This window comes from Giraffa tippelskirchi, chromosome 2 (genome assembly GCF_054371585.1).
Source record: "Giraffa tippelskirchi isolate mGirTip1 chromosome 2, T2T-mGirTip1v1.2.pri, whole genome shotgun sequence".
NCBI lineage: Eukaryota > Metazoa > Chordata > Mammalia > Artiodactyla > Giraffidae > Giraffa > Giraffa tippelskirchi.
Window position 1 is genome coordinate 162,882,491 of NC_137276.1, and position 21,998 is coordinate 162,904,488.

The window sequence follows — 21,998 nt, forward strand, 5'->3', positions numbered from 1 at the left end:
AGATGAGGGGATTATCATGGATTATCCAGATGGGCTGTAAATGCCATGACAAGAGTCTCGTAAGAGAGAGGCATAGGGATATTCACATACACACATTTGTCTGCACAAGAAGGTCTTATAAAGATGGATCAGAAAGAGATTTGAAAATTGGAGTGATGTGACCACAAACCAAGGAAATGCTGGCAGCTACCAGACGAGGGAAGAGGTGAGGAACAGATTTGCCTCTAGAGCCTGCAAAGGGAGCATGGCACTGCCCACACCTTCACATTTTGAACTTCTGGCTTTCAGAATTGTGAGAGAATAAAGTTCTGTTGTTTTCAACCATCAAGTTTGCAGTAATTTGTTACAACAGCCACAGGAAAATAATACAATTCCAATGCAATGGAAGCTACCTGTGTTGCAACCCAATTGCAACCCTTCTCTCTCCACCCTCTGGAAGTAACTTTGAATTTGGTGTTTAATATTCTCTGAATTTCCTTATGCTTTTATTGCATATGTTTGTAATCTGAAATAATAAGCCACTTTATATACGGTATCATACCATATCCTTCTGCCTATTGCCATTTGCTTTTATCCTCTGCCTCCCTCTGTATATTTTAAATTTTATATATATATGTAAACACATATTTTATAAATAATGTATGTTGACACACGTAGCTATAGTTCACTTTAACTGTTGCATAGTATTCCTTTTATGTATGTGTGTGTGTATATGTATGTGTACCACAATTTTAAGATCAATTCTTCTGTTGATGGACACTTAGGTTGTCCCTGGTTTCTCAGTCCTTCAGGCAGTGACACAATGAACGTTTGTGCTCATATACAGGAATATTTCAAGGATATTTACCAGAGAACAGAATTACTAGGTCGAAGTTTGTGTCATTCTCAACTTTGCTAGATACTGTCAAACTGCTCTGCAAAAGTACTGATGTACACCTGGTGGGTTGGATTTTGACAGCAGCACATTTCAGTAAAGGAAAGGATAGGCATGAAAAGGATTGGGATGGGAGACCAAGGGAGAGGTAAATAGTTCTAACAGAGAAAGAGTTCTCTACTGAGGCATGAAGCAATTTTGAATTGCTTGGGTAAATTTTTTGTAAAATTTTCCCTCTTTAGCCCACACTCCCCCCATTCTAGGATGTCTTCCTAAGGAAAGTATGTATTCTCTCAGGAAACTGGCCTGCATTAGTCGAGAGCTAGTAGACTGGGTGCCTGAGAAGTAAGTAGCAAAGGGAGGAGAGACAGGAAAGCTTGAACTGAGGGACCACTAGGAGGATGGAGATAGGCCAGGAAGGTATGTTAATCAAGGAACCTGTTCTATAGTGCAGGGAGCTCAGGTTCATACTCTGTGATGACTAAATGGGTGGGATGGGGGGGTCGAGGGGGAGGACCAAGAAGGAGAGGATATATGTATACATATAGATGATTCACTTTGTTGTACAGCAGAAACTAACACAACATTGTAAAGCAACAATACCCTCCCTCTGAAAAAAAACAAATCAAGGAGCACTGAAATAAGCAGAAGTGAGCACCTACCCCTCTGCAGATATCCAGAGGTATCATCAGGGCTTCAGCACGCTTGAGTGAAGGGATTGGGATAAAGGTCCGAATACTTGACTGTGCTTATCAAACTTCGGCTCCTGACAGTGCTTGTCCCAAGCCCTCTTCAAAATTTTGTTATGGAAGAGTCACTTTATAATTCAATAAACTGTTGCTCCCCTGGGTCTCTGAAGAGGCTGAAGAGTTAAGGTTGGCATTTTTACATTGGAATTAGCAGCCTAGGAAAATTCAGGAGAATTAAATATAATACTCCCAATGCATTTACAGAACGTAACATGTTGTGGAAGTAAAATATTCATCCAAATACTGTAGAGTTGGAAAAAAGATACATGTATTGATTGAAAAACAGAGTAAAGTGTGTGTTTGTATGTGTGCGTGTACATTGATAAGGATGAGAAGACAAAACGATTCAAAGAATTGGTCTTTTAAATTTATGGTGTCTTTTCTCTATAAAGCTACAGGTATTGCTCCCTTCTTAGAAAAATTTACTTTATTAACCATGTACAAAACTATAATGTACAGAACTATAAATATTTGACCTGGAAGAGTCCTTAGAGGTGCATCATGTAGTTCAGTTCTTTTAATGATACTCAGGTGGGAGACAGGCCTGGAGGGGAGAGGGATGCTGGCTAAGTCCTCTGAAGCCAGGACTAGAGCCCTGGATTCCATCCGAGGTCCCAACATGCTTTCCATTACACTGCCTCTCAGCTCTCCCAACAACGTAGTTCAGATTGTCTTATTCTGCTGGAAAACCTACATTTGATGAACATATTTTCATCTTATATTTGATTTTAGCATAAAAGTTAACCATATTTAACAAGTATTCAAAATGTTAATAGTTTCTCATAATTATTAAGATGGAAATGATTGTGTTGGGGGGAAATTTTCAATAAAATAATATAACAATTAGACAACTGTGAAAACAAACACTTTCTAAATTTCTATTTCTTTGGCATTTGGAACTCAACTTGCCAGAGGGTCAGGCTGAACTAGAAGAAAGTTTTGGGGTCTAAAGTTTTGAGGCCTACACGACAAATACCAGCAGCGAAAATAAAAAAAGGAAAACAAATGACTCTGTAATTCCACTATTCTAAGACATTAATTGCCTTCATTTTTTGTTCACTTTCAGTCCTTGATTGCATGCCATCATTTTATGTAACTGCAAGTACAATTTAAGTACAATACTGCTGTCTTTTTTCACTCAAAAAGTGAACACTTTTGTCTTAGGGCTATTTTAGTTTGCAAAGAACATTGCTCAGTCAAGTTAAATTAGCTCAAAAGGAAAGAAAAAAGGTGTGTGTGTGTGTGTGTAGGTAGGTGTCAGTGTGAGCCTAATCTTAAAGAAATCCAAGGACAGGAACCTAAGACAGCTAAGCCCCACAGGAATTAGAGCTGGGACACAGCCATCAGCTACTAAAGCTGCTGTCAGAGGCCTTAGGTGGGGTATGAGCTTATCTTTGCATTTCTCTTCTGCACTCTCATAACTTCAGTTGTACATCGACAAAAATGGCCACCCCAAACTACATAACCTTACAGTTACTACTTACAGAGTTTTCGATTATCCTTTCTCTAAATCTCTTAAAGTCAAATTCTGATTAGATTGGTCTAATTTATCTTTTCCATCCAGATAGGCCATCAGAAGTTTCTGTTTAGCTTGTGGATTGGCAGTCATTAGCTCAGGTGGACACACCTTGGTCCTACTGGATGTGGCTGGGTCAGCACAGCACATGTTCCAGACTCGCTCTCTGCAGGCAGCAAGGCCACATGCAGGGACCCCTATTCTTCTTCCCTGCTCCCCCTTCATCCTCCCTACCCCCATCAGTAGTGAGTGTGGCAGGCAGGCACTAGCTCTCATGTGACCTTTATCTTCATAACTACAAATTTACGGATTAGACCACATTACATCAAGTGGCTGTTCCATAATTTATGATCTCAATCCTCTGCAGGCTTGCTAAGTCACTTCAGTCGTGTCTGACTCTTTGGGACCCTATGGACTGAGCCCACCAGGCTTCTCTCTCCATGGGATTCTCCAGGCAAGAATACTGGAGTGGGTTGCCTTGCCCTCCTCCAAGGGATCTTCCCCTCATTCCTCTGCTGTTAGTTTTCATTTTACTTTAGCTCCTTTTAGTTTGGTATGATGAGTAAAAGTATGATGAACACCTCTGTACATGTATCTTTCCTTTCATATGGAAAATATAAAATAATCTTTATATTACATAAATTAAATTACATTCTCTGAGTATTTTCAGGATGTAAAACATAACCTTGCTTTTCTTTTTTTGTTTAAAAAGTGCCTGTACTTGCTAAAGATTTATACTTAAGTAGTTAACAGGCAAAATAATAGGATGTGCTATTTAGGATTTGCTTCAAAACACTATTTGAAAAAACACCAGAGGTGGATGGGTGATAGCTGAAGCCAGATTGGTGAGATGTTCATGACTATTGGCACTGAAGATGGGTACGTGGGGGTCATTTATTTATGGGCACATGGGGGGTTGCTACTATCTCTATTTTTCTGTTTAATTCCTGCTTCTCTTGCTTTCTTTTCTGAAATTTTTGTTGTTTTACCCCATGATGCCCCCATGCTACCCTCTGAATTCCTCCCATTTTCTCAGATTCAATAACTCCTGATACTTGCTCCTTAGTTTCCTTTGCCTTTCCCAAACACCTCAAGTCCACCCATCTATCGACTTACTCGGTAATTCATTCACACAAGAATTGTGAGCCTATGTATTGGGCAAGACACTGTACAAGGTACAAACTGTAGTCACGTTTGTTGTTTTAGATGCTATTAGACAGCCGTTAAGAGCTATTAACACAATCATAATCTATCTTGTACCATGAGGTAAGAGCTAGACAATCAGCTTAACACTCTGGGAAGAACTGTAGAAGACAAGCCAGGTGCCCTCCACTGGGGTGGGCAGTGACGTGAGGCACAGGAAGCAGCAGAAGGCTGAGATGTGGGAAGAGGTTCTTCTTTAATACCTATCGCTTCCTTCCCTCCTCTTTGTCTAGTGAGTTTCAGCCTTGAGGAATTTTGAATTGCAAGCTACATTTTGAGGTCACATTTATTTAGTAAAATGAAAATGATACATATTAAGTTTCTTGGAATTTTTATAACCTTTAATATAAAGCAGTGAGGAGTCTCAAATGCTCCAGGAAATGAATATTTTATATTTGTGCTGAAAACGCAAAAATCTAATCAAATGGCTTCATTTTCTATTCATTTCCCAAACATTAATGGATTACAAATTTTATGCAAGATAAGAGTTATCGCAGGGTGATCATTTGAGACTGTTCTGATTTTAAGAGTTGAAATGTAAAAAAAAAAAAAAAAAAATCAGCAGCAAACTCCAGGTGCTTCTTGACTCCTTGAAGCTGGAATGCCCCAATGTGTGACTGTACCACCTCGTAAGTGCCTGTGTCTGGCAGGGGTTGAGATCTCGGAGCTTCCCCGGCTCCCTCCACATGCCTCTGCCTTTGCACCCCTCAGCTTCGATTAAAATCCACATCGCCACTTGTCAGTCTCCCTCACTAGTCTGTGAGCTTCTGTGGGAGGAAATGGATTCTATCTCTCAATGCCTGGAATGCTCTTGAGTCCCAGTAAATATCAGCTGAATAAAAGACAAAAAAATTATTTTCTTAAAAAATTCCCATAGCTTCTCCCTCACAGATTCTCTTCATTGCACAGACTCAAGATGGTCCCATTCTTCACCTGGTTCTGAAGACCTCCTGAGGGTAAATGTTTCCAGGAAACTGCCTGTCAGAGACTCAAAAATTCCATATGATCCCCCCCCCCCCCACTAAGGACTGCCTGTTGCAGGATGGGGACACCTGGATTCGGGTCACTTGGAATGTGCCTTTGCCATCAGCTTTCTCTTTCCAGAAACAGTATTGTTACCTTTAAACTGTTCAGGGCTTCATTTTTTTTTCAACATCACTGCTTAAGGATTTCCAAACATAAGCTTCTAATTAAAACTCCACAATAATTAGTCCAGTTTAGAATCTACTGTGAGCACAGCAGGTCAGCAGCAAGTTTATTATCAGACTCGCAAGGTAACAGAATGGTGCATGGCTAAATGTTTGGGCCAGCTTGCCTTGGGTTCTTCTCCATTAGCTTCTGCTGCCACGTTTCCCTTCTGGTAGGTGTAATAGTTTGCTCTGGTGGTTTGGTTTGTCTTTATGAGGGTTGGTATAGGGGAAAAGCAAAGCAAGAGAAGGAACGTGGAGTGAATGCAGCTCCCTTTAGAGCCTGGTTACATGTACTCGGGACAGTTCACCTGATCTGTGATCGTCATTTTCTCAACTTCAATGTTATTAGAGGTCAGGATATCTTTGAGATAGGTCACTGTTTCTGGAGGGAGATAAGGATTTCTTCCCAAAATCCAAACATGATCCATATGAAAAAGCCAGATGATTGTGGTACAGGAGTACACGAGGGCGTAGTTCTCATAGTCGGTGGCCAGGACCCAATACGGAGCTGATGGCATGACTGAGAACCAGAGGAAGGCATTATTAGGAGAGACCAGGGCAAGAGAAACCTTCATCTCCAGGGTCCTGGAAGCCAGGCTCTGGGATTCTAGTTCTTCTACATCAGTGGTTCTTAATTCTGGCTTCATGTAGGAATCATATGGGACCTCTGAAAAACACCAGACCCATCTCTCCCCACCCCAATTCCCAAAGGCTGAACTGGAGCTTGTTGGTACTTTTGAAAGCTTCCCAGTAATTCCAATGTGCAGCCAGAGTTCAGAGCCATCATTCTGGATCCCCATTCCCTGACTGCATGTTGGCACCTGGAAGCCCGTAATATCTGGAGGTTTGGCCGGATCCCCTGGACCGACAGGTGCGCTGAGCACAAGTGCCTATGGAGCCATTACTTAGTAAGTGGAGTTAAGAATGTGAGGTCAGGGGCCCCAGGCTTTCCAGGTTTGTACCATCCAGCTTCCTCTATAATCCACCTACAGGAGGAGGTAGGGGCTAATGTTGGTTTGCTTGTTTTTCTTCTTGTGTGAACTTTGAAAATCCCACTATTCTTAAGAATATGGTAAATCAGGTGATGGCTGTTGTTTAGTCACTCGGTCATGTCTGACTCTTTGTGACCCTGTGGACTGTAGCCCACCAGGCTCCTCTGTCCATGTTATTTCCCAGGCAAGAATATTGGAGTGAGTTGCCATTTCCTGCTCCAGAGGATCTTCCAAAGCCAAGGGTCAAACCCACATCGCCTTCATCTCCTGCATTAGCAGGCGAGTTTTTCACCACTGAGCCACTGGGGAAGCCCAAATTAGGTGGTAACAGGTTACAAATTCTTCCTCAGAAAGGGCCAATAGAGATTCGCTGATTGACATCTGAGTAGTGTTGAAATTTCAGTATTAAAAGGGTCTTTAAGAAGAGAGATGGAGGGTTTACTTTCTCCATTTGAATCCAGAAATTTCCTTTGTGAACTTGACATCCACAGCCAAGCCAAGTGTGTGGCTCAATGGCACTGGCTCCATTTTGTCAGCTCCATCTTAGGCCTGCAGTCCTATCCCTACCCATTTTTGCCCTACTGAGCTTTAGCTTACTCACAAGGAAAGCACCCAAGCCAAATAAGTTCCCTACAGTCTTTATCTGATATGAAAGCTTAAAGAATATCTTTTGCTGACACAGGTGGTTAATGGTCATGAGACCCCTGGGGTAAGGGTGGGGGGAGGCAAATCCCTCAGTTTCTGTCAGTGTGGACATGCTTCCTTTAGTAGTCAGATTCTGTTTTTAGCTGTGGCCCCATTAAGCGCCCCGTCCCCCTTTAGGCAGAACGCAGTGCAGCTGGGAATGCCTCTGATGGTCGTCTACATGATTCTGCCTGGATGTAAGTTACCCATAATAAACATAGTCGTTCTTTATGGAGTAGCCTGCTTTCTTTTCCAGTCTCAAAGTTCCTTTTAAGTTCAGAGGATATTATTGAATAACTCCACCTCCCAACACCAAGGAAAACCCATTGTCCAACTGGAAGGGGAACCAAATGAAACCCCAACAATTGGGCTAGAAGGTGGCAAACAGAGCCAGGACTCCAACTTACCTTCACTCGTACCATCTCTTGCTTTTAAACTTTCTCACATTTAGTCATTTTTCTAATAACTACTAATTTTTCAGTTATTAGTTCCCTCTGGGAAAGAAGACTGGCTTGAGTCTCCTACTGCTCATGCCCAACGGGCTTCAATCTGTGCTTCCTCCATTGACATACTTCCTGTAGTTTTATAATAAATCACCTGGGTGCTTGTCAGTATCCACACTGACATGTAAGCTTCACAGGGACATTGGCCAGCTCTGTCTTGCTCATCTTTGCATCTCCAGGGCCTAGCCCAGCAAACGGCAGGTAGGAGGTGGTCCACAGGTAATTATGCATTGAATCAGTATAGGTGACACCCAGATGTGACAGGACTGCTCTGACCCAGGGCTCTAGCCTTCAGTTTGTTGAGCTCCTGTCCCTGACGCCTCCTGAGAGAAGTGTATACTTACACCAGAAAAACTTAACTCCCAGCTTGGCAGGCTCTGTGATGTTCTCCTGGGTGGCTTCACCTTCAATTTGATTCACAGTTCCATCAGCTCTGCAATGAGTAAAAAACAGAAACAAAAAAAACTGAACTAGTTAAAAGCCAAAAACCAATGAAAGATAAGATTTTTGACACCAACAATCATGGTGGCCAACAGTGCAATTTCTGGGTAGGAGATTCCTGATGGTAGGCTGGGTCCTGGTTCAATTCCCTCCCATTTGCTTCATTGCTGTCTCTAGACCGAGCAGAGGAAGACAGTTTTGGGGTGATAAGGATCAACAATTGCAATGGCCAAGGACTGAATGATATGTGAGACCCTGACACTTCAACCCTGTTTTTCAGAGTATATGTAGTGGCCTGCAAGGCTGTTTCTTGCTCCTGGACTCCAAAGCATGATGGAGGAAAAAGAGAATATTTACAAGCAAATGAAATAACCTGACACAAAAAGAATATTCACTTCTTTAAAAATGACAACGGTCCAAAGGAAAACATAAAGACTGACTAGATTACTAAAAATCATGCAAAACATGAAGTCTGGAGATCTGCAAAGTTTTCCCCCTCTTTGGGCCTCAGTGATATCAGGAGCTCTGAAACAAGTCCAATTTTTCTTTATTCAAGACTCTTCCTTTATTGTTTTGGTTTATGCAGGGTCAGAGAATCAGCCACTGTGTTGTGGCTCACAGGAAGCTTAATGGGTAATAGGATGGCCATGGGAAGACTTTCTGAGCCTGTGTGACTTCCAGTCTGACTGGTACTTGTTTTCTTGGAGTGAAACACAGTTCTTAGACAACTTAGGAAACAGGAATGGCAACCCTTCATGTCCAGCTTCTTTCATTTGTCTTCTGATTTCTTCTCCATTTCACTTCTCCTTGGTTTTACTTTATTTTAAAATTTTTTAATTTATTTTTTAATTTTTATTTTTTGGCCATGCCATGTGGTATCTTAGTTCCCTGACCAGGGATTGAACCTTCGCCCCCTGCATTGGAAGTGTGGAGTCTTAACCACTGGGCCACCAGGGTAATCCTTTCTCCTGGGTTTTGAATCTCTTGAATCTTAGCTTTGTCACTTACAAGCTGTGTGACTCTTGGGCAAATCACTTTACCTCTCTGTATCTCAGTTTCCTCATCCATAAGAATGGATTTAATAATAGTACCTACCTCAGGTTGCTGTGGGGATTAAATGAATAGCTATGCTCATTTACATATACATGAATACTTGCACTTGTACATACACATATATATGCATACAGAATAGTGCCTTGCACATAGGAAATACTTAGTTAATATTAGTTACCATTGTTTATTGTTACTCTCATGTTTGTTGATGGTGGGTGGGTAGCAGTTCTTCTTGGGTTTCTTTTTAAGTTTATATTTGCTTTTAAAGTATGAATTTTGGGATCAGTGAAGAAGCCCTCAGTGATAGAAAAGTATATCTCTGTAGGCTCTCATGTTCACAAAACCTAGAATGTGACTATGTATGCATTTCATTCTTGCTTAATAAGAAAAGGAGTTTTCTAACAGTTAAAACTGTCTGAAGATGGGATAAACTGTCACGGACATTGATGAGCTCCCAGTTTCTGGAAGGATTCAAGCTAAGCTAGATGCCCTCAATCAGCAGGTGACATAGAAAGGGCTTCTCTCTTGGTACTGGAGATCAGACAAGAGATTCCCTGATGTCTTTTGCTTCCAGAAGGTCTATTTTGGAGTGAGAGCAGGAACCTTGCAGTTTGTGTTACCATTAAGTCCCCAGGGTCTCTCACAGGGTCTGGGACACAATAAGATGCTCAGCAAGTGGCCAAGCAAATGAATGAGTGACTTGTAGTCCCTACCATCCTGCCTGCCAAAAGCTGTCCTTTTAGGACCTGTTGTGAGCAGGCAGCCAAGACCCAGCGATGTCCCCATCCTCTCACATTAGAAGGCAAGGACACCAGTCACCCCGGGACAAGTCTGCAGGGCTGCCTCCAGGACGTACAATGCTTTTGAAACCACAACCACTCACCTCAGCTCCTTGTTTATCACTTTGACATTTCCGTTTTCCTTTAGTGAGTAGTTGGCTTGGATGCAACTTCCCTTCTCAAAGCTCACTGGGATCTTCTCAATTTCATACCATCTTCCAAGATACTGCAGAGACAACAACAGGCAGAGCAAACCCTGTGGCTCTTTGGGGACCTGAAAACTCTTCCCCATTGTTGTCTTTCAGAGCAGAGCCCTTTCCTGGGGAAGCCAGGCAAAATGGGCTGCATTGTTCCCAGCAGCCACTGAGCAAGATATTGATTCCAATGGGAATAAGTGAATCGGATGTGTGGGCATTGGTTGAAAGCCACCATCCATTCCTATGCTATGCTATGCTATGCTAAGTCGCTTCAGTCGTGTCCGACTCTGTGCGACCCCATAGACGGCAGCTCACCAGGCTCCGCCGTCCCTAGGATTCTCCAGGCAAGAATACTGGAGTGGGTTGCCATTTCTTTCTCCAGTGCATGAAAGGGAAAAGTGAAAGTGAAGTCGCTCAGTCGTGTCCGACTCTTAGCGACCCCATGGACTGTAGCCTACCAGGCTCCTCCGTCCATGGGATTTTCCAGGCAAGAGTACTGGAGTGGGGTGCCATTGCCTTCTCCGCATCCATTCCTAAAGTGCTCTTATTTAGCAATGCTCTTAGTGTCCCCTTCAGTCAAAACCTATGTGAAATTCTAAACTCTGTGAAAGGAAGGGATTGGTTTAGATGATGTAAACATCTTAAATATAAAATATGATTTTACAAGGCATCTTTGAATTGTGTGCAAAGTCAGATATGATTACTGCGGGGAGCTGGGACTCCAGAATCGATTGAATTCTCCTCATATGACCCTATATGAGGAGTTGGTCACAGAGGCTTTTGGCATGAGATTAGGATTTAGAAGACCTATATCATTCTTCCCCTGGGGGCTTGCTCTCAGACCCTAACTTCAGTGCAGAATCAGCTTTAAAGGAACTGAGCAACCGTGTGGGTGAGGGTGAAGGGAGACAGGCACATCCTGCTTCCACATATTCCCAGGCACAGAGACTGCTTTAGTCTACAGCTTTCCTGAGGGCAATTGGCAACATGAAGCAAAAATAAAACAACATTTACTCTGGCCCAGCAATTTCACTTCTGGAAAGGTATCCTCCTGAAAATAAGAAATGATGTATGGCTAAGGTCATTCATTGCAGTTCTCTTTGTAATATTAAAAGACAGAAAGTGGCTTAAGTGTGCATTAGTAGGATTAACTAAATGATGACACATCCATACAATGGAATGTTATACACCCGCTTTTAAAACAACAACTGGCAATTATCTCCAAGATACATTTAATGGAAAAAGAGCCAGGTGCAAAATAGTGTATATATATTAAGCTACCTTTTATGTAAAACTGGGAGAAAAGGTTGTATCAGTTTTCTATTGCTAATGTAACAAATTACCACAAGCTTAAAACATCACAAAATTATGGTCTCATAGTTTTGTACATCTGAAGTCTGATGCGGATCTCACTGGGTTAAAATCAAAGTGCCGGCAAGGCTACATTCCTTTCCAGGGGCTCTAGAAGAGAATCTGTCTTCTTAATCTTTCCAAGTCCTAGAGGCCGTTTGCACTTCTTGCTTTGTGAATCCCTTTCTCCATCTTCAGAGCCAGCAAAAACAGGTCAACTTCTTCTCACACTGCATCTCTCTGAGTCTTCTTCCATCATCACACCTCCCTGACCACAGCTGGGAAATGTTCTCTGCTTGTAATGATTAGATTAGGCCCACTGGATAATCTACGATACCCTTGCCATCTCAAGCTCCATAACTTTAATCACAGCTTCAAAATCCCTTTTTCTATATAGAGAAACATTATTTGCAGATTCTGGGGAATAGGGCATGGACAACATTCTTCCTACTGCAATTATATATGTGCTTTTTAATATATGTACACATTATCTCTCAAAAGATACACCATAAGCTGTTTTTACTGGTTGTCACTGGGGAGAACTGAGGCTGGGTTACAGGGGTGGAAGCGAAAGTTTTCATTGTATCTTCTTCTGCACCTTTAGAATTTTGAACCCGGTGGATATATTTACCTAGTTAAAGTATTAATTGAAATTATTTTAGAAATTTAAAAATGTATTGCTCAGCAAAACAGAGCAAAATTAAGGAGATGCAATCAGAATTTGAAATGAGAGCATACTACAAATAGGTGGCAGTATTGCTTCGGTCACCTGGCTCTATTAAAATATATGTCCACATTTATGACATAAATTTTCCTCTCATTTGTTAAAGGACACCTTTCAATTAAAATCACTGAACTTAACATGCATTTAAAGCATCAAAGAATAAGCTAAAGGTCAATTGGTTTCACAGGCATCCTCCAAAAAAATCTCCATTTTATACAGTGCATTTAAAATAGTTCCATTACTGTTAAGGTGACTTTAATGGTCCACAATTTAAAACAAGGAAGCATAATTTTCCAGAAAGGAAGAAACTCAGAGGTGGAAGATTGCTCTTCATGTCATGTTCCCTCATGATCTCATATTATTTTTGTGAAGGTCCTTTTGTAATTGGGGGTCTTCATTTCTCTATCTATATAAGGAGAATGCAATGTTTAGAAATAATTATGAAAAGGAAGAAGTAAAACTATCTCCATTTTCAGATGACAGGATTTTGTATATAGAAGATTCTAAGGATACACACACACATACACACACACACACACAGCTATTAGAACTAACAAACAGACTCAGCAAGGTTAAAGGATAAAAGAATATCTAGAAATAAAAAGTATTTCTATACTTACAATGACAAATCTGCAAATTAATTTAGGACATTTCCACTTATAATAGTATCAGAAGCATCAAAAGAATAAAATTCTTATGAAAAAAACTTAACCAAAGAAGCATAAAACACACTCTGAAAACTACAAAAGACTGCAGAAATAAAGAAGACCTAAATAAATGAAAAGACATCCTATGTTCATGGATAGGAAGACTTAAACTTGTTAAGATGGCAATACTCTTCAAATTGACCAAAGATTTAATAATACAGTCTCTATCAAAATTCCAACTAGCTTCTTTGCAGAAATTGACAAACTGATCCTAACATTTATGTTGAAATACAAAGGACTCAGAATAGCCATAAGAACAAAGTTGAAGGACTTATATGTTCTGACTTCAAAACTTACTACAAAGCTACAGTAATCAAGACTATATAATGCTGGAATAAGGATAGACATATAAATCAATAGAATAGAATTGTGAGTCCAAAACCAAATTCTTACACATGTGGTCAATTTATTTTCAACAATTGTATCAAGACTATTCAGTGGGGAAAGAGTAGTCTTCTCAACAAACAGTCTGGAACAGCTGTATATCCTCAGCCAAAGAAAGAAGTTTCCTTTCTGTATCACCGATGTACAAAATGTAACTTAAAATGGATCAAAGATTTATATGTAAGACCTACAACTATAAATCCCTTAGAAGAAAATATAGGAGTAAATTTTTATAAACATAGACTAGGCAATGTATTTTTTTTTTAAGATATGCCACCAAAAGCACAAGCAAAAACTGAAAAGATAATTTGGACTTCATTAATATTGAAAAGTTTTGTGTTCAAAAGACACATAAATAAGATGATGAGACAATCCTTACCATATATGGGGGAGTTTATTTTATTGATATCTTTTTAGTGCAGGTGACAAGAAGGCCCCTGGGGGAAGTGCTATCCTATCCTGGGCCCTGTTTGAGTCACCCAAGGGATCCTGCACTCCTGGGAAGCCTAGTTTTGAATCAGACTCTGCATTTACTGGCTGTGTGACCTGAGTGGGTGGCAAGCTCCCTGACGTTCAGCTTCTTCATCTGTAGAGTGAGGATAACAGTTCTGCAGCATCTGCTCCTGATACTCTGTGTCCCATTGTCTTCTCAGCCCACCTCTGGGCTCACCTCCATCATGGCAAGCAATTCCCACACACACTGTCAGCTTCCACTTCAAGCCCCTGGATCTCCTTCTCTGCAAGAGTCTTGTCCAGTGTCATGGGAGCTCCCACTGCCTGCTTGCATCTATCCATGGGACTATCTGAGGCACATTCTGTGCATTTCCTCAGAGGATCCCCAGCAGAAGTGAACCCTGTTGTTCACAGAGTAACCTGCTCGTGAACTCACCCTTTACTGCTTGCCTGCCTTCTCTGTTTCCACACAAGCCCACTCAGGCTTCCTGGGATCATCTCCCAAAACCTCTCTGCTCCCCAGTTCTTGTCTCAAAGTCTGCTTTTGGGGAACTCTTTGGAGGATAAGTACCTACCCCAAGGCTTGCTGAGGCCATTAGAGCAGGAAAATAAAACCAAACCTGGTAGGATGCTTATTCAAACAGGATACAGCAAAACAAGCAGGAATTTATTCTTTTACTGCACCTTATTCACGTCAAAATTCTCCTGCACCGGAGGATTGGGGCATCTCCCGAGATGGAAAGCTTGTCCCTCAGCTGCTCCGAAGAGGCCAGCCAGGGCAGGGAGCAGCAGCAGCGCTGGCACCATCTTTGGGCTGGGTGGCTGGAGACGGACCTGGAGTGGGGAGAACAAAGCAGCTGGAGGCGTTCAGAGCCTCTGAGGGCACGGAGTCCTTGGAGGAACACATCTGGGCTGGTCGGTCTCTGTGTAGGCAGCCTCCCACTCAGCCCATCTGAGCCCCTCATCCTCCGGGGCCACCTCAGTCATCGGTGTGGCTGTGAGGTCTTCCTCCTCTGCGAACCTCACTAGAACCTTCTGTGCCTCCATTAGAACACAATCTGCCTGGCATTAGAGTTTGTTGGACTTATTTGGCCAGCTCCCCCCCTGAGCCCACACAGCTAATTACATATTTTTCAAGGATAGGCACCGTGTTTAATTCCCCCTGGACTCTCCCACAGAACCTCCCAGTGCCAGGCGCAGTAGATGCTTATTGAATGAACAGAAGCAATGTGTGTGGGGGGGGTGGCGGGGGTTGGGAGAGAGTGAAGCCCTCACGTGAACCATGAGAGAAAAAACTAATTGAAAACAAAACCTGCATTTACTGCCCTATGAGGTTTATCAAAGAAATGCCTCCCCTGACTGCACCTCCCCACCCTACCCTCCACTTGCTGGCTGTTTACCAGTCCAGGAGCAGGTCTGGGAACCTTGGACACTCCAGGATCACCCTGACTGGGTTTGAATTCTGGCTCTTCACATACTAAGTATAACTGTGTCCAATGGATGCTTTAATTTCCTTGGCTATTAAGTGGGAATAATAATCATACCAACCTTGTGAATGTCCAAGGGAATTAAATGAGAAAATATAGACAGCATTTAGAGCAGTATCTGACACAAATGCTCAATAAATGCTAGTTAATATTATTATGAAATACAGAAGAAAATTATTCTATTTCCTGAATTTCTCTTCCTTCCTTCCTCCTTCCTTTCCTTTCTTCCTTAATATTCTGTTGAGGCTACTTTTCGTACATGCTATACATTTAAGCAGAGAAGGACCAGTAGCTGATGTGAGCCCAGAGCCCTTGGGTGCGGAAGCTGCTTTGGGGGGTGGTGCACAGTGGGCAGGGGTGGGGCCTGCAGCGCTGCTGGCAGGGTCGAAGCCTGGGCTGCTCCCAGCTTCTTTCACTGACTTGCTCTCAGTCTGTTCTCTTCCTTATGACTCCTCGCCTGTAGCTGCACAAGAGCTATTTCCAGCTCTTTGCCTTTCTCGCTGTGATGAAGAGGCCTGAATCGAGGCAAGCAAGATGTTCTCAGATTTGAGTTTTTAAAAGAATGTGTCATAACTGGGATAATTATAACCACTTTCTTAAGAATCTCTAAATCTCCAAATAACCTTTAATAATCAATAGCTCTTCTTCTGGAGGTTTTGTTGCGTGTTTTTCAAAAGAACAGTTATATAACAAGTAAAAGTTGATGTGAGGTTGAGGGAAGGAGGGACGGTCCCCGAGTCTCCGCCTTGAGCACGTCTGCCGGGGGGCTACTTTCCTTAGTCTCTGAGGCTCCGTTTCCTCTCAGCCCCTGCCACCAAGTAAACAACATCTGTCTTTTAACCTTTTGAGGGGTGATGGATTTGCCAAAATCCAGCCTGCTGCTGCTGCTGCTGCTAAGTCGCTTCAGTCGTGTCCGACTCTGTGCGACCCCACAGACGCAGCCCACCAGACTCCGCCGTCCCTGAGATTCTCCAGGCAAGAACACTGGAGTGGGTTGCTATTTCCTTCTCCAAGGCGTGAAAGTGAAGTCACTCAGTTGTGTCCGACTCTTTGAGACCCCATGGACTGCAGCCTACCAGGCTCCTCCGTCCATGGGATTTTCCAGACAAGAGTACTGCAGTGGGGTGCCACTGCTAAACCCACAAAAATTTGCATTCTACTCTTGGCCCCTAGTCAGCTCCAGGCTCAGTGCCCTGCCCAGGAGTTCTAAGCTCAAGGATGGCCACACATTATGCACATTCTCCACGGCCCCCAAACTGGGCAGAAACTTAGAGATCATTTATCCAACCCCTCCCCTCAGGTGTACCGATGGGGAAGCTAAGGCCCAGAAGGGGCAGAAGGCCAGGGCTCAGGCCCCATCTCCAGCTCTCCATTCTGCCACAGCCCTGAACTTTGCTGCCTTCTGTGACCACTTTCAGTGGCTTCAGTAAACACCTACCTCTAACACCTGATGAATCTCATTTCACCAAATGACAGTTCGACCAAAAGTCAGCTCCTGACAAATACCTTGTTACAAAATGTTCTGCATGGGCTGAAATGTGTTCTTTAGCCTGCAGGATTTCAGAGCATAACTAATTATCCCTGCCTGCATCTCTTCCAAAGATGCCTCTTTATTGCAGTAGTTTTAGTCCTATGATTAAATTTCTTGTGAGAGAAAGAGTTGATAATATCTATCATTTTTTTCCAGTGCCCCTTGCATTCTAATTCATCCAATGCTTATTGAGCAACTTCTGAGGGTAAATCACATTATTAACCTGTATCTATGAACTTAGATACGTATGACTTACTTTTGCATCTTCTTCTAACACTAATGGGAAGATTGTCCTAATGAAGAGAGTTCAAATACTTTTAAAAATAGATATAATTTAAATATTATCTTAACTGAATATTAAATAATTAAAAAGAATTTTACTAAGGTTATAGCGCATCCACCCTGGGCCAGAATTGACTCCGTGTATTACTACTTATACTCCTTGAGCTTCTCCAGGGAGAAGCCCTGGTTTCAGTATCTTACATGGACCTGAATCTCTACAACACCCAGTCTGGAAGAGTCCTGCACTGACATTCTCTATGTACTCAGTGAGGTTACTTCCTGATAAGCTGTGAAGCCAGAACTTAGACCAGGTTTCCTAAGAGTCTACACATCTGTACGTTAGTGTAGTCCTGGTATCTGGTCTCAAGGAGCTTCAGAATATTAGGGACGAGACTTTTAGATTTCACATGACAAAATAAAATACATTTCCACAAGTATATGGGTCTTAAAAACCATTTTGCTATTGAATCTCTTAAGAAAACATATTGCCTGAAGAAAATTTTTCAGGAGATAAAATCTTTGCATTTTCTGTTAATATTAATACTATTTAATTTAATTATTTAATAATTAATTCTATAATACTAAATGAATTTTCAATTCACACAGCACATTCCAACTCACATTTTGGTTGATTTTACTGAAATGCACACTGGATAACAACCCCCTGAGAATTCATCTAGTACAGTATTGGTGTAGGAATAATTCCTCATTGTCTAATAATAGTATCAGGGCGGTTGCCTGATGCAAGCAGAAGACTTTGAGGTGAGTCTTTTCAAGTTGACACCCCAGCTCTGGCATGTGTTGGTGGCCTTACTTTAGGCCTGTTGCTTAGGATATCTGAACTTCGGTTTCCTCATTTGAAAAATGGCACTAAAAATATCCCCCTTGTAAGGTCGTTTATGGAAAAATGAAACCAAGTCTGCAAAGCAACTGGCCAAAGGCCCTCAATCATGTTAGTTATTATTTTTAGCTGAAATGAGAATTAAAACCACGGTACATACCTTTTTTATCGAGATGAAAGCAGTTTCCACACGCAAAATCATCCACTCTGAGATGCCCTGTCTTGGTGACTGACTTCTCCCAAGCTATTTTATAAGCTTCCTCAGGTCCCTGATGTTTAATTTTAAGGCATGCCCCGCCCCTACAGTTCAGGAAGGCCGGCCTAAAAGCTTTGCTCTGTATGAAACACAAAGATGGGATGTTATGTTCATCTCCCTCCCCCAATTTCCTTCACAGCTGCTCCCTGAAGAAGAAACAAGGAGATATTGTTCATGTATGTGTGTGAGAGAGAGGGAAAGACAAAGTATATTTCATTCAAAACATCTTTTTTTGCTGTGTGGATTTTCTAATTTAATTTTCTCAGTCAGAGTGCACTTTTAAGTTCCAGTAAGAAGAGTTGCGACATGTGTTCAAACATCTGTTATTTATTTTTCATTTTTTGTGTAAATGAAAAAGCAACAAACCCATTTCCCGAAAATGGAGCCTGAATTCTACCCATGTGGTCCCTGGCCTGGAATGTGACACCAGCCACAGAGTGAAGGTTAGGAATGAGAGTTGGCTTTCTATGTGATCCTGGGCAAGCCACCCACTTCTCAGAGCTTCAGTCTCCCCACTGTGAAGGATAGACTGTCATTTCTGTCTCCGCCAGAGCTATGTGTGTAGGGCTAAAAGCTGAGAACGCCAAAGACATCTTCTGCAGCTCCTCTCTCTGTGCCTTGGATGACCCTCCCAGCTACAAATTCTAGGCAGTCTGTTCTGCTTGGGGTGAGAGAAGAAGTGTGGGCAGGGGAGGGGGAAAGTGCAGTTTTAAGCCCAGGGGCACTTTTGGGTGGGCTTCTTCTCTCTCTCTGGAATGACCAGCTTTAGAATGATGCTTTCTTAGGAACTGGATTCTGTGCCTTTGTGAATATGCAAAGGGTTTTCTTTTTTTATTTAATTGAAGTATAGCTGATTCACAATGTTGTATTAATTTCTGCTGTACAGCAAGGTGGCTCAGTTACACATATATATTCTTTTTCATATTCTTTTCCATTATGGCTTATTAGAGGATGTTGAATATAGTTTCCTACGCTATACAGTAGGACCTTGTTGTTTATTCATCCTATACATAATAGTTTGCATATGCTAATCCCAAACTCCCAATCCTTCTCTCCTTCCACCTTTCCTCCTCCTTGGCAACAACAAGTCTTTTCTCCATGTCTGTGAATCCATTTCTGTTTCATAGATAAATTCATTGGTGTTGTACTTTAGATTCCACATATAAGTGATATCATACGGTATTTGTTTCTCTTTCTGACTTTCTTCACTTACTATGATAATCTCTAGGTTCATCCATGTTGCTACAAATGGCATTATTTCATTCTTTTTTATGGCTGAGTAATATTCCATTGCATCTATCTATCTATATATCACATTTGGCAGAAGGTGGCATTTAGATAAGACAGTACTTTTATAACAGACTTACATTACTAAACAAAATTCATTCTCAAATTTGTAAGCAATAGAGAGAAATTTACAGCAGTAGACCTTATAAACATTATCACCATATCACAAGAGTGAAACCATAACATACCAAACTTTAAGAGCTCTTTCTTTGAGATAATATTTACTTTTTAAGGAAAAGAAGGAATTCTTTCAGTTCAGGGCAGTGACTCCGACTGTACTCCTTAAAGCTTTCCACTCAGAACTCTGAGTGGCCCCCTCCTTCCCTCCAGGTCTCTGATCTAATGTCACTTCCTTTAAAGGCTTTCTTGACCTTTCAAAAATAGCACTCTTGTCACTATCATTTTACTTGGTTCGTCACATCCTTACTCTATCTTTACCTGAAATTATATCCTTTATTTTTGTTTTCTTCTGCCTATTGTGTTTTTCCCAGTGGGATCTAAGCTCCACAAGTGCAGAGAATTTATCTCATTGCTAGTGGCTAGATATCTTAAGGGGTTCCTGGTAGCTCAGCTAGTAAAGAATCTGCCTGCAATCCAGGAGACCTCTGTTCGATTCCTGGTTTGGGAAAATCTCTTGCAGAAGGGATAGACTACTCACTCCAGTATTCTTGGGCTTCCCTGGTAACTCACATGGTGAAGAATCTGCCTGCAATGTGGGAGACCTGGGTTTGATTCCTGGATTGGGAATATCCCCTAGAGGAGGGCATGGCAACCCACTCCAGTATTCTTGCCAGGGCAATCCCATGGACAGAGGAGCCAGACAGGCTATAGTCCACGGAATCACGAAGAATTGGGCAGCTAAGCACAGCATAGCACAGATATCTTAAGTGCTCAATAACTACTTAAGAACTGAATGGAAGCAGCCTATCTATTCAAAAAACTTACTGAGTATTCTAAGATATGCAGAAGAAACTAGAAGTGATATTCAAGAGACTTCTAGTTGAATTGTTTTCTGGGCAAAGTACTACTGGTCTGTAAGTATTACACTAAAGAATTGCACAGTTTTCCACAAAGCAATGTTGCTAAAGTTCCAAATATGTAAGTTAAGATTGATATATATTTGAATGCTCAGCATGAAATCAAGAACTGTGGAGCTGAAGGTACTAGCTAGCCTAGGAGTCACAGTATGAGAAAAATCACATCATCTTTCTGGGTCTCAGTTTATTTTCTTCTGTAAATGTTGGCAAGTGATATAATTTAGGGAAATCCTCTTTTTATATGTTCCTGGAACATAGAGCCAAGCAAAAGTTCTTAAGCATCATAAAACCAATCAGACCGGTGTTCTAAAAGATCTTTACTTTTTCCAAAATAGCACACATTGTTGTAAACAACTAAAATAGTACCAAAATGTAGGCCTCAGAACGTGTAAGTATCTCATAATCCCACACCTCAGAGATTGTTACATTTGCATTTATTCTTCTAGGAAGTCATAGACAGATCCCAACATAATAACAATAGTATCAAGAATAACCAGTGTTCTGAAACTTCCTTATTTTCGTGGAATAATGTCTCTTGATATCAACTCACATAGATCTACTTCATTCTATCACTTGCTATAAAACCTCGTTTTTACCTGACAGCACATTTTTTTTCAAGGAGATGGCCCGTGGTTTAATAGGGAAGTAGTTCTTCAGTTGGGTAATCTTTCATCATATAGGTAATTGCTTCAGTGTTTTCACCATAAGACCCTCAAGGAAGATGAAATTGTTTTGGTGGACTTTTCATAGCAAGAAACAGATAACTATCCCATCTTTAAAAAAAAAATTTCCCTGATGGAAATTTCTCTATTTATTAATAAATGGTTATTTCAACTGCCAGAGTCATCCTGTATGCTTTCCTAACGTGATTTTTCTTTTGTCAATTAAAATGAAGGGAAAAAACAACTGTTCTTTTCATGTGAAAACATAAATTATGAGTTGTCAATTACTGTTCAAAAATTGAACTGTAATTTGAACTTAAAACAGTTCAAATTAAAAATTTGAACTTAAGACAGTTCAGAAATTCCACTCTCTGGTTATGCTCCTGAATTCTTGCCCACTCCGTGTTATGTTCCTAATTCTCTGCTTTGTGTCTCCATAGTACGTGTTACTTTGATCTCAAGCCCATCACATCATGCAGACTTCACCACAAGGCCCACCGTCTCCTTCTGGAGACTAGTGTGTCCTTCAGGGTAGGTTTGTTTTTTTGTCCCTGGTAAATTGCATAATGCCTGGCACATAATAAGTGCTTACTAAATGTTTTTGGATGACTGAATGTTTAATTCTCAGTATTTGTGGGGATGACCACATGCCTCCTGATTTATTCAGATGCCCTCTTTCCTCCCTGTTCCTTTGTGGCTATTTCCTTTACCACTAGGAGCTGGAACCAGTTGTGAATTGAACGATGCCAAGCATCTGCTGAACAGCAAGAAAACAATCAAACTGGTGAAAATTGCAGTTTGACATGGCACAGGGGG

At 41.5% G+C, this 21,998-nt stretch overlaps 1 protein-coding gene across 1 annotated transcript; it reads right to left on the minus strand.

Annotated features, from left to right (window-relative positions):
• Positions 1 to 4,610: 4,610 nt before the first annotated feature.
• Positions 4,611 to 18,164, minus strand: APOD (apolipoprotein D). Its single transcript, XM_081571469.1, has 5 exons — positions 18,101 to 18,164; positions 14,484 to 14,633; positions 10,089 to 10,210; positions 8,056 to 8,144; positions 4,611 to 6,052 (listed from the first exon to the last, which is right to left on the minus strand). The coding sequence occupies exons 1-5, from the start codon at positions 18,140 to 18,142 to the stop codon at positions 5,817 to 5,819; spliced, it is 639 nt and encodes a 212-aa protein (XP_081427595.1). The 5' UTR covers positions 18,143 to 18,164; the 3' UTR covers positions 4,611 to 5,816.
• Between the last annotated feature and the right edge of the window lie 3,834 nt (positions 18,165 to 21,998).